Source organism: Coregonus lavaretus (assembly GCF_964263955.1).
Source record: "Coregonus lavaretus genome assembly, chromosome: 13".
Lineage (NCBI taxonomy): Eukaryota > Metazoa > Chordata > Actinopteri > Salmoniformes > Salmonidae > Coregonus > Coregonus lavaretus.
The window spans coordinates 14,721,614-14,738,062 of record NC_140000.1 but is presented as its reverse complement, the minus strand read 5'-3'; the positions used below and the strand labels follow the sequence as shown (position 1 = coordinate 14,738,062).

General features: G+C 42.9%; 2 protein-coding genes across 2 annotated transcripts; both read right to left on the bottom strand.

The window, feature by feature from the left end:
- Positions 1-220: 220 nt before the first annotated feature.
- LOC311139246 (B-cell receptor CD22-like) lies at positions 221-7,063 on the bottom strand (the record flags this gene model as incomplete). Its single annotated transcript, XM_084174142.1, has 10 exons — positions 221-323; positions 981-1,105; positions 1,413-1,499; positions 1,623-1,671; positions 1,813-1,890; positions 2,540-2,813; positions 4,589-4,858; positions 5,627-5,896; positions 6,104-6,361; positions 6,706-7,063. Coding segments are annotated over 10 exons (1,872 nt in total), but the record flags the coding sequence as incomplete, so codon positions are not given.
- Positions 7,064-10,447: 3,384 nt separating this feature from the next.
- Positions 10,448-12,010, bottom strand: LOC311139189 (TYRO protein tyrosine kinase-binding protein-like). Its single transcript, XM_084174084.1, has 4 exons — positions 11,996-12,010; positions 11,682-11,828; positions 11,534-11,598; positions 10,448-11,389 (listed from the first exon to the last, which is right to left on the bottom strand). Exons 2-4 carry the CDS (start codon positions 11,800-11,802, stop codon positions 11,333-11,335), a joined length of 243 nt encoding a protein of 80 aa, XP_084030210.1. The 5' UTR covers positions 11,803-11,828; positions 11,996-12,010; the 3' UTR covers positions 10,448-11,332.
- Between the last annotated feature and the right edge of the window lie 4,439 nt (positions 12,011-16,449).

The following is a 16,449-nucleotide window of genomic DNA, read 5'->3' as shown; positions in this document are numbered from 1 at the left end:
GATGGTAGAGATCCTTCTGGCGATGTCACTCAACTGATAAACTGAGCAGAGGAAGCTACAGTTCTCATCTGGGAGATATGTGAAAAATAGGAAGTTAATGGAGGTGTGTCACTGAATTCACATTTAGAATATGTTTTTATGGTCAAACTTGAACTTATTGCAAATTATTTCATTAGATTGTGAGGTGTATATAAAAAGATGCCCTACTTTACCTGCACCACTACTGGTGTGGTCTGGCCAGGACAGTGTAAACAACATTGGCAGCATCCTTTGGCTCTTTATCGCCATCCAGTGGTATATTTGTAACTTGAATCTGGTCCAGGCTGGGAAAGAAAAGAGGGAGGGACATAGGTAATGCAATGTGCCACTGGTCTGTATGTCAGAAGGAGGAAGAGAGGAGGATAAGACTGAGGGAGGAGAGGAGAAGCATGAGGAGGAAGGGAGAGGGTTGGAGGAGAAAGAGGGCGAGAGAGGAGGGATGGGAAATGAAAATGGAAGGGAGGGGGAGCAGAAGGAGAGGGAGGAGAGAGTATACGAGGGAGAGGAGAGGAGGAGAGGAGGAGGAGGAGGAGGAGAAAGAGGAGGAGAGGAGGAGAAAGAGGAGGAGAGGAGGAAGAGGAGGAGAAAGAGGAGGAGAGGAGGACAAAGAGGAGGATAGGAGGAAGAGGAGGAGAAAGAGGAGGAGGAGAAAGGGGAGGAGAGGAGGAAGAGGAGGAGAAAGAGGAGGAGAGGAGGAGAAAGAGGAGGAGAGGAGGAGAAAGAGGAGGAGTGGAGGAGGAGAAAGAGGAGGAGGAGAAAGAGAAAGAGGAGGAGAAAGAGGAGGAGAAAGAGGAGGAGAAAGGTGAGTAGAAAGGAGAGAGAGGGGGAAAGAAGAAGAGAAGAGAGGAGAGGAGGAGCAAGGGGAGAGTGTAGGAGGAGAAAGAGGAGGAGGACGATAAGGAAGGGGAGGAGGAAATGAGAGATGGAGGATGGTTGGTTACCTGGGGATCCTGGAGTAATGCACGGTGATGTAGTTGAGGATGCTGTCTGCTTCTGTGCAGGGTGGAGCATCCTTCAGGGGTACGATGGAGGGATGGGCACTCTCATACACCTCCTCTGGCTCCTCCTATCAAACACAGAGAAAAGAGGGGGATTCCCATGAGTGGACTGAAGAAGGGTTGGTGTCACTTCAATAGAGAGAACCCAATCCTGGGTTTAAAATGTGGCCCAATTATGGGGTTGTAACTACCCCTAATGTATTTACATGGTAGGTGCAGTGTCATTAAAGTGTAGGTACATATTGTTACCTTTGATCTTTCAAAAGAAGATGGGAATCTAATCATGAGGAACTCTAATGGCATGACATGATTATTACAAGTGAACCATGGTGTCTCCATCTAGTGGTACAGAGTGGGAGTTATTGTTTGACCTACCGGGATGTCAGACATCTTGCCAGTCCTCAGCTGAAGGCTCTGCTGGACTGACTCGTAGAACAGTGTGTCCGATGTCACTGATGGCCTCTGTTATTCCATATAAATACAACAAATGAAACTGATTTGTTCATTCTTTGTCTATATATTACTTAATCACATAATGGCTAGGCTATATTGATGTCAATGCTTGGAGGAGGAAGAGTCAAGTACCTTCTTGTTTTCCTCTGGATAATCCATGTCTACTCTGTGCATGTTTTTGCTGTGAAGAAGGCAGATGGATACAACATGTTGATTCCCACAATCAAATGAAGTGTCTAGTAACACTGATTCTGGCCAATGTTCCTAACGTCCCCTGCCTTCCATAGACCATCATAGTGTAGAAAGGTGTAGTGGACGTCACCTGATCATGATGGCCACAGTCAGAGTGATGAGACCAGCAGACACGCCCACAGCTGAGGCCAGGGCGATAACCTTCAGTCTGCCTGCCAATCAGAGCGCAACAACTGGGTCAGTCTGAGTAAATCTGACAGTAGTCACCATCATAGAGGGGGAGAATGGAGATGTTTGGGTTAATGACAGTGAGAGTGAAGGAGAGGAGAGAGAAGGCCAAGAAGGACGAGAAGGAAAGAGGGACAGAAAGACTGACAGACATAGACAGGAAGACAGACAGAGTAAAATATCTAGCTTTTGTCTGCTAATCAATTATCAAATGTCTAAACTTCTGTTTTCTGATATCAAAGTTCTGCTCTTCTTCCTCTTTTACAGTTAGTGAAAGTTATCAATATATGACTCACAGGTCAGAGAATCGAAAGCAGAAATACTCTGTGATCATGAGTGGGCAGACTGGGGGGCATACAGTGAAACATTTATATAGGGTGTCTTGCAAAACATGTCTGTGAGACAGACATTACATTTACAGTAGTGATTAAATAAGAAACACACAGACAGAAGCCATCTGGGTCACTGAGTTCAGATTCTCTGGCCCCCAGATTCCGAGATGTGCCCTGAATCTGCTTGCTTGCTAAATCTAACTTTTCTGTTGGAAATACTTAAAGCCAGGGGCTTTCTTATAGATTACCCCCCCCCCCACCTCCTCCTCTACCTTCCCTCCATCCTGCCCAGTCCACTGACCTCTGACCCTGACAGTGAGGACAGGCGAGCTGTGGACGCCGATGCGGTTGCGTGCCTCGCAGTAGTACTGGCCACTCTCCCTGGGGCTGACCTCAGCGAAGGTGTAGCTGGGGCCCGATCGCGTTACCCAGGCGTCAGCCGCATTGATCCTGAACCACGTGTAGTTGTCCACCGCCGGGTTGGCCTGGCTACTGCAGGTCAGAGTCAGAGGACGGCCCGCGTCGATCACACTGGAGGGCTGCGCAAACACCGACGTGTTCTTAGGGGCATCTGGGAGAGAGGGGAGAAGAGGAGAGGTTGGGGGGCATGCAGAGAGAGAGGGATAGGGGAGAGGATAGAAAACATGGTGGCATGGAGAGGGCACAGACAGGGAGTGAAAGAGATAAAGGATAATAAGGTAGACAGACAGGCAGCCAAGGGCAGAGAGAGGAGAGAGACAGAGAGAGAGACAGAGAGAGAGAGAGAGAGAGAGAGAGAGAGAGAGAGAGAGAGAGAGAGAGAGAGAGAGGAGAAGTAGGGAAGGGGGGGAGTAGACCGACAGGCAGCCAAGGTGATGGAGGAGAGAGAGAGAGAGAGAGAGAAGAGGGGGAGTAGACCGAAAAGGCAGCCAAGGTGATGGAGGAGAGAGAGAGAGAGAGAGAGAGAGAGAGAGAGAGAGAGAGAGAGAGAAGAGGAGAAGGGGGGGAGTAGACCGACAGGCAGCCAAGGTGATGGAAGAGAGAGAGAGAGAGAGAGAGAGAGAGAGAGAGAGAGAGAGAGAGAGAGAGAGAGAGAGAGAGAGAGAGAGAGAGAGAGAGAGAGAGAGAGAGAGAGAGAGAGAGAGAGAAGAGGAGAAGGGGGGGAGTAGACCGACAGGCAGCCAAGGTGATGGAGGAGAGAGAAAGAGGGAGAGAAACAAGGAAAGTTAAACAAATATTTAGAGACAGAACGATTTTTGAGAAATGTAAAGGAACAGAGTGACAAAACAGAGAGGGCAAGAGAGGGTGATAGAGAGAGGAGGGAGAAAGAGAGAGAGGAGAGAGATGGGAGAGAGAGATAGAGAGAGGGGAGAGGGAGAAAGGAGAAAGCGAGGAGGGAGAGAGAGCGAGGGAGAGAGAGGGAGGAGGGAGAGAGAGGGAGGGAGGAGATAGAGCGATAGAGATAGAGGAGGGAGATAGAGGGGAGGTATTGACAATGACAGAGGTAGATTGATTGGTTCCTCCACAGAGCAGAAAGGAGGGTAGGTGTCATTTTGCAGACAGAGGAACCTGAGCAGCCCACTGGATCCACACACACTCCTGCTCACCTTAACACACTCCTGAGGTTGGACATACACTGAGTGGACAAAACATGACATAGACTAACCAGGTGAATCCAGGTGAAACCTATGATCCCTTATTGATGTCACCACTTCAATCAGTGTAGATGAAGGGGAGGAGACAGGTTAAAGAAGGATTTTTAAGGCTTGAAACAATTGATACATGGATTGTGTATGTGTGCCGTTCAGAGGGTGAATGGGCAAGACAAAATATGTAAGTGCCTTTGAACAGGGTATGGTAGTAGGTGCCAGGCGCACCGGTTTGAGTGTGTCAAGAACTGCAACGCTGCTGGGTTTTTCACGCTCAACAGTTTCCCGTGTGTATCAAGAATGAACATCCAGCCAACTTGACACAACTGTGGGAAGCATTGGAGTCAACATAGGCCAGCATCCCTATGGAATGGTTTCGACACCTTGTAGAGTCCATGGCCCGACAAATTGAGGCTGTTCTGATGGCAAAAAGGGGTGCAACTCAATAGTAGGAAGGTGTTCCTAATGTTTTGTACACTCAGTGTACACTATATCTCTCTCTTGGAATAGAAGTGCTTGCAAAATGACCACAGTATTTTCATCAATTTACAGTGTGCGGTCAGGAACCATTATCAGATTTCCTCTGACAGTTTCATAACATTATCAGCTACAGTGTTATATCTGCTGCATCCAGACAACAATTCAGAACAGTGACCAGCCAGCCATTATTTGAATATTACTTGAACAGGAGACTACTGTACATTGTTGTTCCACTTACAGAGAATGGCCAGGGTGACAACAGGGGAGCTCTCCTGTCCGTGTTGGTTCCAGGCCGTGCAGGAGTACTGTCCTCCGTTCTGTGAGCGGACGCTGGAGAAGGAGAGGTTCTGTGTTGACCCTTTGGCCCAAGTCTGACCCCCCATGATCTTGAACCAGGCGTAGCGGTCCACTGGGGGGTGGGCCTTGCTGCTGCAGCTCAGGTTGACAGAGTAGCCTTCCTTGATGTCTCCTGCTGGACTGACCAACACCTTGGTGCTCTTTGGAGTGTCTGGACAACAAAACAATACATTATTGTTATGATGTATTCGTTTGGCAGAGTATTAACGTAAATTGCAGGTACGAAAAGTAGAGCTATGCAGTGACAATTTAAGAAGTCAAAATGCCCTTGTAAACACTCTTAGTCATGAGAAGTTCTAAATCTGGACATTGTGGAAAGTGAACTGTAACTTCCTGTTGTAGGCCTTGTGACAAATGATGGCCCCATAGTTGCCAAAATAAACATATTACCCAATCATGATTGGCCCAGACTACCCTCACAGACAGTGTCATGAACTACTGGCAGTTTGGCACTTGGTCATGTGAAAGATGAATAGATGTTAAATCTTTACAACAGTAATATACATTTTGTTTCTATAGAAGGCAATAATGTAATATTACATTTTACATTTTAGTCATTTAGCAGACGCTCTTATCCAGAGCGACTTACAGTTAGTGAGTGCATAAATTTTTCATACTTAAGGCTTGACCATATCACACTCACTAGTTATACAGTAACTGTTGTATTGACCATAGAACTAGAATTCTAATTCAATGGTATCAACTGCTTCCAAAACCGTACCGCAAGCAATGCGTGTCAATGCTCAGACCGAGCGTCGGGGCTCTTAACAAAACTCCCACGTACAGGAGACACCTTCGTCCAATGACTCCCATGTGTAATGCAATGGGACTGAGAGTCATGACCAAGGGCTAATGTTAGACACCAAATAAGCACTGATAATGTATAGACATGTATAGATACCAACAGCCAGGCCCTTACATGTGACATTGAGCAGGACAGGTTTGGACCTCTCTGTACCAAGTGGGTTGCGTGCCACACAGAAGTACTCTCCCCGGTCGGTGTGGGACACCCTCTTCAGGTGGAGCTGGGGTCTGAAGCTGTCTGGAATGCTGCCACTATCCCTGTCCTTAAACCAGGCATAGCTCTCCACCGCCGGAGCCCCACTGCTGCTGCAGGTCATAGTCACAGAGCCCCCCTCCACTACCACACCCATGGGACTCACCTCAATCACTGTGGAACGAGGAGCATCTAGGGTGAGATAGGGAGAGTTGGGGAGAGCGAATGGGGAGAAAGAGAGGGGAAGAGAATGGAAAGAAGAAAAGGAAATAGGAAGATGGATAGGAGAGAGAGGGGGATAGAAAGTAAATACTAACTGAATCCTATAAGGTCATGAAAATTCAAATGTCAAATCAAAATTCAGTAGTTACTGAGTAATCACACATAAACACTACTCACGTCCCAGAGCCAAGGCCAGCGGCGGAGACTGGACATTCTGTGGGGGGATTGGGCGACAGGTGTAGGCACCAGCGTGCTGGCTGTCAAAATTGTAGATGGTCAGCCACTTTGCAGGTGATCCCAGGTTGATGCCGTTCCTGTAGAGAGCAAGACTCCTCCCTGCTGCAGCACAGCCTCTGGCTATACAGCCCAGGTACACTGTCTCTCCTGACCCAAACATGTTGGCTGTCCTCGCAGGATGGACCTGAACCTGAAGCTCTGGGAACAACACAGACAGAGAGGACTCTGGGACAGCATTCAACGAATATGACTCTGTTTCATTTACCTAATATTATATTCCTATGTGGTTTGACGTAAGGCGTTGATATAGCCTGAACAGCTCTGTGTATTAGAGACAGTTACTGTGTCCGTCCTGGAATCATTGTGGCTCGGAGAAGCATGTATCACAGTGAACGTGGTAAATGTCAATGGAAATGCTCCACGACATACTACAATGAATGCATTTCAAGCACAGATTAACATGGAGATGTAATCTTATAGAGATGTAATCAAATGAACCAAAATTACAAAAGTTGTTTTGATATGCAGGTTAGATGACTGACCTGTGACAGAGAGCGAGACGGTGTCAGGGGAGGTCCATCGTCCCTGTGGGTGGTCTGTCTCAAACCTGAAGTGGTACTGTCCAGCATCGCCGAGTTTCACATTGGTGATCTGGATCCCACAGCTTTTATGGCTGCCTGTATACTTTGTCCTTCCTCTATAAGACATGCTAACCAAGCTGGAGTCAGAGTGGTGGGCAAACTCCCTCAGACCAGAGACCCTGAACCACATCACCCTCCTGACAGTGTGTCCTGATGGGTAGTCATACCAACAGGGGAGAGTGACAGTGGTCCCAGCCCAGACACAGATCTCTCTCCTGGTGAAGGATACGGTCCACTTACTACCCCCAGAGCCTGGAAGAAAACACAAACATTACTGATTTACATTTACATTTACATTTTAGTCATTTAGCAGACGCTCTTATCCAGAGCGACTTACAGTTAGTGAATACATCTTTTTTTTTTTATACTGGCCCCCCGTGGGAATCGAACCCACAACCCTGGCGTTGCAAACGCCATGCTCTATCAACTGAGCTACATCCCTGCCGGCCATTCCCTCCCCTACCCTGGACGACGCTGGGCCAATTGTGCGCCGCCCATGAGTCTCCCGGTCGCGGCCGGCTGCGACAGAGCCTGGATTCGAACCAGGATCTCTAGTGGCACAGTTAGCACTGCGATGCAGTGCCTTAGACCACTGCGCCACTCAGGAGTATTGAAGCCAATAATGTGTGCTGCCTGCTGCTGATTGCCTGTCTGACAGATCAATACCATATAAATAACCTGTGCGCAATGCAAGGACACCTGAGTAACTTTAGAAGTATAACCACAGAAATAGGCTATAGGCTACTGAAGTGCCAGTTAATCAAATGCCAGTAACTACGGTGCAATAAGTTGTGTTATGCGGATACCTGGTAAAGCAGTGAGGATGACGCTCAATGCAAACGCAACTGTCAACATGTCTCAGCACGAGCCCTACAAAGTCAAATTCAACCAGAGTCAGAGAGTGAAAATGGATACGAGTGAATAGAAGGAATGAAAGCAACGATCAGCATCAACATCATCATGACCCACCTCGCCAGGTGTCCTTGTCCTCGTCTCTCCCAGAGTAGCCAGGGATGTCAGTCGGTGTCTTTTATTATGAAGACGCAGGTCGCAGACTTTGTTTGGGAGGCTGACCTAACCTAGGATAAGATAGAACAGTAGGCGGAAACGGGTCAGTCTTGAGTCTCCGGCCATCACCTCTAACCCTGTCGAATCATGCTCCTGCCCAGCTCTCCTCAACAACCCGCCTTTGCTCCGACTATACAACCTGGACTCAGTGGTAGACGTAACAAAGTAAACGAAAATCCAGCTCACCAAATTAGTACATTAGGTTTGGTATGGTATGTATTCATTTGTGGTTGTACATCATCAATTGTATATTATATGTTACGAATTATGATATGTTACGAATTACAATTGATATGATATGTTACAAATTGCAATTTTGCACAATATGTTTTTACAAATTTGCAATATGTATGTTACGAATTCCAATTTGTTGTGGCTAATGTTAGCTAGGTGGCTAACTCAAACAATAGCTAAGTGGCTAAAATAAGCTAGACAAGTGGTTAGGGTTAAGGGTTAAGGTTAGGGTTAAGGTGTAGTGCTGCCGGAGTATAGAGGAGAGGCGCTCCCTCACTTTTTGCAATTTGAGAATACATGGAGCTGGTAAAAGTATTTCTGGAAAATTAATTCTGATAAATTCTAAATGAATTCGATTTAATTCCCAGTAAAATTCTGTGACAAACCAAATAAATATGTATAACAGCCTAGAGGTAGGTAAATGGTGGTTTCTTCCCTGTCTTCTCTATGGTGTTGTCGAGAATTATAAATAAATATAGGCTATGTGTGTGCACTGCAGAGGCCTGTCGGATGCTTGACCACTTTGGCCAATCAGAACATTGAAAATAATCTAAAATCACAGTGAGTCTGCCTCGATTTTCATAAGACTCCAAGACCCCCTCTTGCGCAGTGCAACCCAGAACGATATGTGACCACTATGTATTTGTATTTACATTTGGCTATAGCCTACAAATAGCTATACCACATAGTTCAGGCCTATTAGGCTAAAGGCCTACTGAAAGATAATTATTGTTTGTTCCTGAACTGGGCAAATGGCAGAGCTATCCTTCAGTTATCCTCCAGCACCACAGGTTGGTTTAACGTCTTTAACATAATTGCGCGATCCTGGCGGTGTCCTTTCAACACTATGAAAGGCTCTCCAATCGCTTAAAATGCTATCTCATCAAGATCTGTTGCCTATGCCTAATGGTCATACTCATCACTTATTAATATTATTATTAGAAATAGAAGATTATCACTTCTCACGATGGTGCTCGTTTAGTAGTTAGATCAAAGCTGAATCAATGTCTAGCAAGATCACATAATTATGAATTTGTATTTTACATAACAGAACAGAATATAATACTATAGCATAGTAGGCCTATAATGTTACTGTTACACCAAAAACACCTCCTCATTTCTAATGAGATTTTAGAATAGATAGTTGAAGATGAATAGTCCCCAAAAAATGATAATGTGTCCAAACCCAACAGAGTGCGTCACTAGGCAGGATATATATATTGATTGAAACAAAATACAAGAAAGGCTAATAGTTTATTAACACCATATGCTCTATTTCACTTAGAAACAGTAATTCAAGAAGATAGAAATGCATACTCCCATGAAACTGATTGAGATCAATCAAATGATTGGCATGGAGAAGCATTTAGGATGTTTCACTGGTAAAACATGAAGAATTATCATTCACGATTGTCAGTGATGATGGCCTATTTTGAAATTAGGTAGCCTATGCCTGTTTGATGGTATTAAAAATAGAAAATGTTATTGAAACAATATGTGTGGGCATAGCCAGATGTTGCAATTGGAGGATGCATTTTATGCATATTCTATAATGATAGTTTATTCAATTGGCTACATCTGTCAGTACAAACTTTGATTGAGGAAGTTATTACATAATTTACATTTTATTTTTGCGCTCCCTCACCTAACAAAATTAGGGTTATGATTTAGGTTAAAGGGTTAAGGTTAGGGTTAGGGGAAGGGTTAGCTAACATGTTAAATAGTTGCAAAGTAGCTAAAAGGTAGTAAGTTGTCGCAAAGTTGCTAATTAGTTCAAATGCTAAAGTTGTCTGTCGGTTGCTAGACCTTTGTGTTATACTTTTGTAACCATACCAAACTTAACATACTAATTTCATTGTCCCAGATTTTTGTTTACTATGCTGTGACTAGTCTATGAGACCAGCCTGGTCTATTAATCTATTAAGTGAAACTTTACTCCGGTTCCAGTGACTGCGCAGTCAAATATCGCAGCGCAATCAATTTCCTGCTGCTGACAGCGATCCATTGTTTACAACTCACCAACCCTACATTAAGGGCAAATATGTGACTAACAGAGGTGTCTTTGTTTTGATTAGGTATGTTACTTGATTATACAACCTACATAAATATGTCAGTATTAGAAAGATGCAATTAATTCAAGATTTAAATACATCTGAAGTAGGTCTAAAAATGTGGTGCAAGGAATTTCATTCATCAAAAAGTTTTGTTAATGTTTATTTTAGATTTGGAGACATGTTTTAGTTGTGAATAAAAGCAATGAACAATACATTTGATATGTAGCCGCCTAACCAATACAATAAACAGCAACGAGCTCCTAAATATTTTTATTTTAATTTTTTTTAAATGGAGGGACACATCCTAGTCTGGTTGACACCAAACTCGAAGTCCTCTGTGTCAGCCAGACTAACACATTCCAGGCATAGGCAATTATTAATAGTCCCATTCATATTCATTTCTTATTATTTTCAAAGAGGATGTAGAGTATTTTTTTTCTTCACATTATTATGAATTGACCACAACCCTGGTGTTAATAGTGAGTAAAGGACTCCAGCTTATGACTAACAGGGAGCAGACAGAAAATCAACAGAAAATATCTCCTGGAAGTTTTTCATCCCAGTTGACTAATAGTTTTTCAGATCATATGACTAATATTAATAATAGGCAATATCAGTGGATGCTGCTGAGGGGAGGACGGCTCATAAAAATGGCTGGAACGGAGCGAATGGAATGGCATCAAACACATAGAAACCATGTGTTTGAAACCATTCCACCTACCCGGCTCCAGCCATTACCACGAGCCCATCCTCCCCAATTAAGGTGCCACCAACATCCTGTGGGCAATATTAATGGGGCTTCCATGAACTGTTTCTGGCAATATACAAATGATGTGCTTATGAAACATAGAATAAAATAACCCTATTATTCAACAGAAATTATTTAATTAAGTCAAATAAAACAGATGTATAATGCAATAAAATTGCAACACTATAAAAGGTACCCTATTAATCAAACATAAACAAGTAAATGTATGTAAAATATATACAATATCTCTTGAATGTGTCTTATGCTATTCTATTAACTGTACAATTAGACAGACACACAAAAGTTGAAAGATAACAGTAAGAAGATGAGTATGAATATAAATCCCAGATGTGCAAAGTTCCGTCCTTGTCAGATTTAAGCACCAGGCAGCATGATACATGCAGTCCTGTCCAAAAATGTAGTCTCATTTCCGAAACTGTTGGAGATCACTGTACACGTCTGACTGAATTCCATGCAGCTCCTACAACATTAAAGGCAAAAATAAAACAATTAAACAGGGAAAGAATCATAAGAGTATCACACCAGCCATTAACAGTTACTCCATGTAAATGTATATTCTGTATGCTTTGAGGCCTTTGCTCTACTATGGTTAGTGCCTCTGTACCTGGTAGGGAGACTCTGTGATTTCTACTGTCTTCCTCTTTGATGCTGTGAGTGTTTTCCCTTTACCTGAGGAGAGATGGCAAACAGGAGGGGTTAGGGATGGGTGGAGGATGCAAGCAAGCGCGCACACACACACACACACCTCTCACCCTCCAGTCGAGACTCCTGTTGACTCCTCTTCTTCCGGAAGGTAGCAAAACAGAACACGGCTAGCGCGATGAGGAGAGTCAGGATGATGTCACAGGCGATGATGCCCACCACTGCCCCCATGTCTATCTGATAGCAGTGGCCACAGTCTGGAGAGAGAGAGCGTTCTGCTTACTGACCATGGTCAAAACATGAGTTTTGGCACAAGAGTTTTGGGATATAGGATGAGTTGAAATAGTATAAAGAGTGGTTAAAGTTAAGCCCTTGGTCTCAATTATTACAGAAATCGATTATGTTATCAACAGCAGGCAAATACCTTGTTCTCCTTCGACAGGACCTGAAAGAAAAGAGAGATCAAGGATCAAGAAAGAAAATAGCAATATAAGTGAAGGGATTGGTAATTCACTAAAAAAGCAGACAACAGAACATGTACTGTATAATATCTCTTGAATGATTCCTATGCAGGTGAAAAAACTTTGTAAAAAGGACACTTCTTCTTTTTGGGTACATTTCTTGGAAATTCACCCCCAGTATACACACACCAACTCGCACAAACATACACTTCAGAAAGTCAACATGTAGACTCTATTTCAGCTATAATTATAATTTGTTTAGTCAAACTAATTCTAACACTAGATATGTGTTCTTTAGAAAAGTGCTCCTCTGTGTCCTTTTGAAAATATTTACTACTGACTTATTTTATCAGGGAGTCATACTGAAACCAAGGTCTATTTTACAGAATTACAGAAAATACAGAAAATGCACACATCAAAATATAAAACACAAAATACACGCAGGAAGAAAAACATGGTCATAAAAAAAAAACATATTCATCAGCAATAAGGTCCTCAATCATCTTTCTGAATTGCCCTAGAGGCACCAGAACATCAAATTTAAGAACATTTAGAAGATTGTTCCACAAATAACGTGCAAGGAAACTTAAAGCTGATTTACCTAACTCAGTAGAGATCAAAGGAATTTCCAGAGATAGCCATCGACGAGCCCAGGTGTGGTAACTTCTTTGTCTAAAGTTTAGTAATGATGTTTGGTACAGTGGGACTTTTTGTCAAAGGGCTTTATAAATGAAACCATAGCAATGTATCAACATATGTGACATCAAAGAGGGCCAACCATCTTTCCAGTAGAGAATGCAGTGATTAGTACTAAAATTGTCGCCCGTAATAAAGCACAGTGCGCTATGATAAACTGCATCTAATTGCTTTAATGAAGTGGCAGCTACGTTCGTATAGATGATGTCGCCATAGTCTAGGACCGATAGGAATGTCTACTGAATAATCTGCTTTTTACTATTTAGCGAGAGGCAGGACCTATTTCTGTCTTTCTATTCTCAGCTTCTTAACTATACTGAACAAAAATATAAACGCAACATGTAAAGTGTTTCATGAGCTGAAATAAAAGATCCCAGAAATGTTCCATACACACAGAAAAGCTTATTTTTCTCAAATGTGGTGCACAAATGTATTTACATCCCTGCTAGTGAGCATTTCTCATTTGCCAAGATAATCAATACACCTGACAGGTGTGGCATATCAAGAAGCTGATTAATCAGCATGATCATTACATAGGTGCACCTTGTGCTGGGGATAATAAAAGGCCACTCTAAAGTGTGCAGTTTTGTCACAGATGTCTCAAGTTTTGAGGGAGCATGCAATTGGCATGCTGACTGCAGGAATGTCCAACAGAGCTGTTGCCAGATAATTTAATGTTAATTTCTCTACCATAATCCGCCTCCATAATTGTTTTAGAGAATTTAAAGTAAAAAGTACAGGACCCAGAATCGACCCCTGCGGGACACCTTTCATAATATCCAGGAAACCTGATTTAACACCATCAGTAGATATACATTGAGCTCTGTCTGTCAAATAATGTTTAAACCAGTTGCATGCAGCCTGGTCTAGGCCAATTGAGGAAAGCCTCTGACTTAGCAGTGAGTGATCAACAGTATCGAAAGCCTTTGACAGGTCAATGAAGAGGACAGCACAATGTTGACTTTTATCCACACAGTTAACCACATAATTTACAACTAGGGATGCCTCTATTAAGCCTCTGACTTCCCAACCACAGTCCTGTTATTCCTATGATACATATTATGTTGTGTAGAGAAACTCTATTATCAGTATCATCACTAACGAATACTATTTAAAAACAGGTAAACTCAGTAACTTGAAAACATAACGGTCAAGGGTAACACTTGATCAGTAACACATCAACTAACTATTTACTAACCCTAGACCTAACCTTAACCCTTATCCTAACCTTAAACTTACCCCTTACCCTAACCCTTATTCTAAACCTATCCATAACCTTAGCATGCAGTTACTTATCAACAGATAGTTTGTTGACAATACGACAACATGTAGAGCCACTTACCAAACATTCCTTTCAGGGGAGCCACGATACAGAGGGCCTTGCCCATTTTTTGCCTGGTCCTACTAGGGAGATGAGAGGAGTGGAGAGGTCTAAGGCTCCGGGTCCCTGGTGCTTTGTCCAAGGTAATCTGTCCCCAATGACTCTGTGGTAGAGCCAGCAAAACAGACAAGGTAGAATGTAAACCGTAGGAGTGCTAGAGACAGTGGTCTGTGTGTCCTGTAACTGTGTGTCTGTGTGTGAGAGAGCGAAGGGAGAGCAGACTGACTAGGAAGCCAGTGAGTGAGTTTCTGTTTCTGCCCCTGTGATGTCATGTCCACATGAGTGTTGAACTGTCTGTCTCTACACACGTCAGCTCACACAGTTTGATAACATACATGTCGTTTTGAGAAGACAAGCCATTGTCAGTGGCTCAGATATTAAAAACCTTTCTCTCCCAGTATAACTTTTTCACCCTTCAGAAATACTTCTATTCATTTAGATTTATACTTAAAGCAGCAATCAGCAGTTGAAACAATAACAAAAACAACCTCCCTGCCCCTGTTTCAGGGAAAAGCTGAGGGATGCGGCTGGAGAAATGTAACCACTCAAATTCATAGACATTGCTATGGATGCAAGGACTGACAAGCCAGGATATAAAAATGATAGTTTTTACCATATTTTGAGGCTATATAGTGTTCTATTAGTAGCAGCTACTGTTACTGTATTGTAATGTATACCAATATTGTCTTCATATAATGCTGGTATAGTCTGCCATTTCTGGGGGCCAGTGAGGCAGGCATGTGTTTAAAATAATTTCTTAAAAATACAAATGGAACCTAATTTCCCTGAATGGTAGGTCAGGCCAATACCAGAGAAGTCAGTAAGTGGTTTTACTTCTGACTTTTAGTGGTTAAACTCACACCAGCTCAGGAAATCACCTAGCCTATCAACATGAGGAGAAGCCTCTACACACCTCATACATTACTGTGATGGGTCATCTGAACACTGTGTGAGGTTCACTTTTCTGATTTTTTCTGTGAATCAATTAACAGTTCAAATCAACAGTTTAGAGAAAATTGAAAGGACAGAGACACATTTTTAGACAAATATTGACATTCATCATAGACATTTATTTGTCATCCTACAGTGTTATCTGACAGATAAAGAACCCAGATCTCAGCAGACAGTGTTGTCCTCTTCTGCTAATTGTGCACGAGGGATGTCAGTTCCGCTGTTTGTTTCTGACAAAGGCCTTGCTTATTACCATGGCGCCCACACTAGACCTTTTCCGCTCAGCGTCCTGCAGATCGGCAGTTTTTTCTTCTTTCTAATATGACCTGTGGTTTTCTGTAGGCTGTGGTTCCCAACACCTGACAGCAACTCTAGCCAAGCCTGGTTCTCTCAACCACAAGTTCATCTGAAATGATAGCTTACCCTGTCGGCACAATAAACACCTCCCTACATTAGGGACATAGGGTAGCCTAGCTATAAAAGATACAGTGGATGGAAATCAACGGTCAACTCAGAGTCAACATTTCAGAGTGTACCACAGAGACAAACATCATACAATATCATACCAGGGGCAGAGGGTTGTCCATGGAACTTTACATTCAAAGTGCTTTCAGCTCAGAGTTGAGTAGGGAAACTACTATGGGCTTACACACTGGACGTTCATAAAAACAATTTCTATGGCGCTGGTCAAAAAGGATCTCAGGCAACAAAATTGCTATTTTAGGATGAGGGATGTAGGGAAATTCCGTGTACACTCATTCACATATAGCATGCTGCTTCTTCTCAAATCTATATTTATGATTAAAATACAAAATCACAGAGATGTTCCTACTGCTTTTTTCTACATGCTTAAGATTTTTGAGTATATTGTTATTGAACTGGGCATTACATTTTTTTTGGATTATTTACAAACAAGGTACATATACAAAATTATGCACTTGATTAAGAATCATCGAGGATAAACGCAAAAAAGTATGCGACTTATTTCCATTGTGGTCCTCAGATGGGACACATTATGAAACAAGGACAGTGTGAGAGAGGACAGAGAGAGAGAGAGAGAGAGAGAGAGAGAGAGAGAGAGAGAGAGAGAGATCAACAGACAGGATGCTGATCAGACAGATGGTTCAGAGATACAAAGTGTCTGAGAACCAAGTGTAGTGTGTGTGGGCCTCTTTGACTTGGTCAGTATTAAACCTCATAGGAGACATGGACAGGACAGATGGCCATCTAAACCACAGACATAATACTCTACACAGGCTTATCGTGGCTTTGAGCCTCCTGTACATCTTTATACTAACTTGGTCAACACAAAGTTGTGTACGTGTTTCACCTTTTTATTTGAGTAAATCTTGAAATAATTCAAATTTCAATGTGATTTCTTACTGAGTT

Excerpts from the sequence above, each read along its gene's own strand:
- LOC311139189 (XM_084174084.1), bottom strand. The coding sequence starts at position 11,802 with ATGGGGGCAGTGGTGGGCATCATCGCCTGTGACATCATCCTGACTCTC. Across the intron at positions 11,599-11,681 it reads ACAGGAGTCTCGACTGGAGG|GTAAAGGGAAAACACTCACA; the intron begins GTGAGAGGTGTG and ends ATCTCTCCTCAG. Across the intron at positions 11,390-11,533 it reads TCACAGAGTCTCCCTACCAG|GAGCTGCATGGAATTCAGTC; the intron begins GTACAGAGGCAC and ends TTAATGTTGTAG.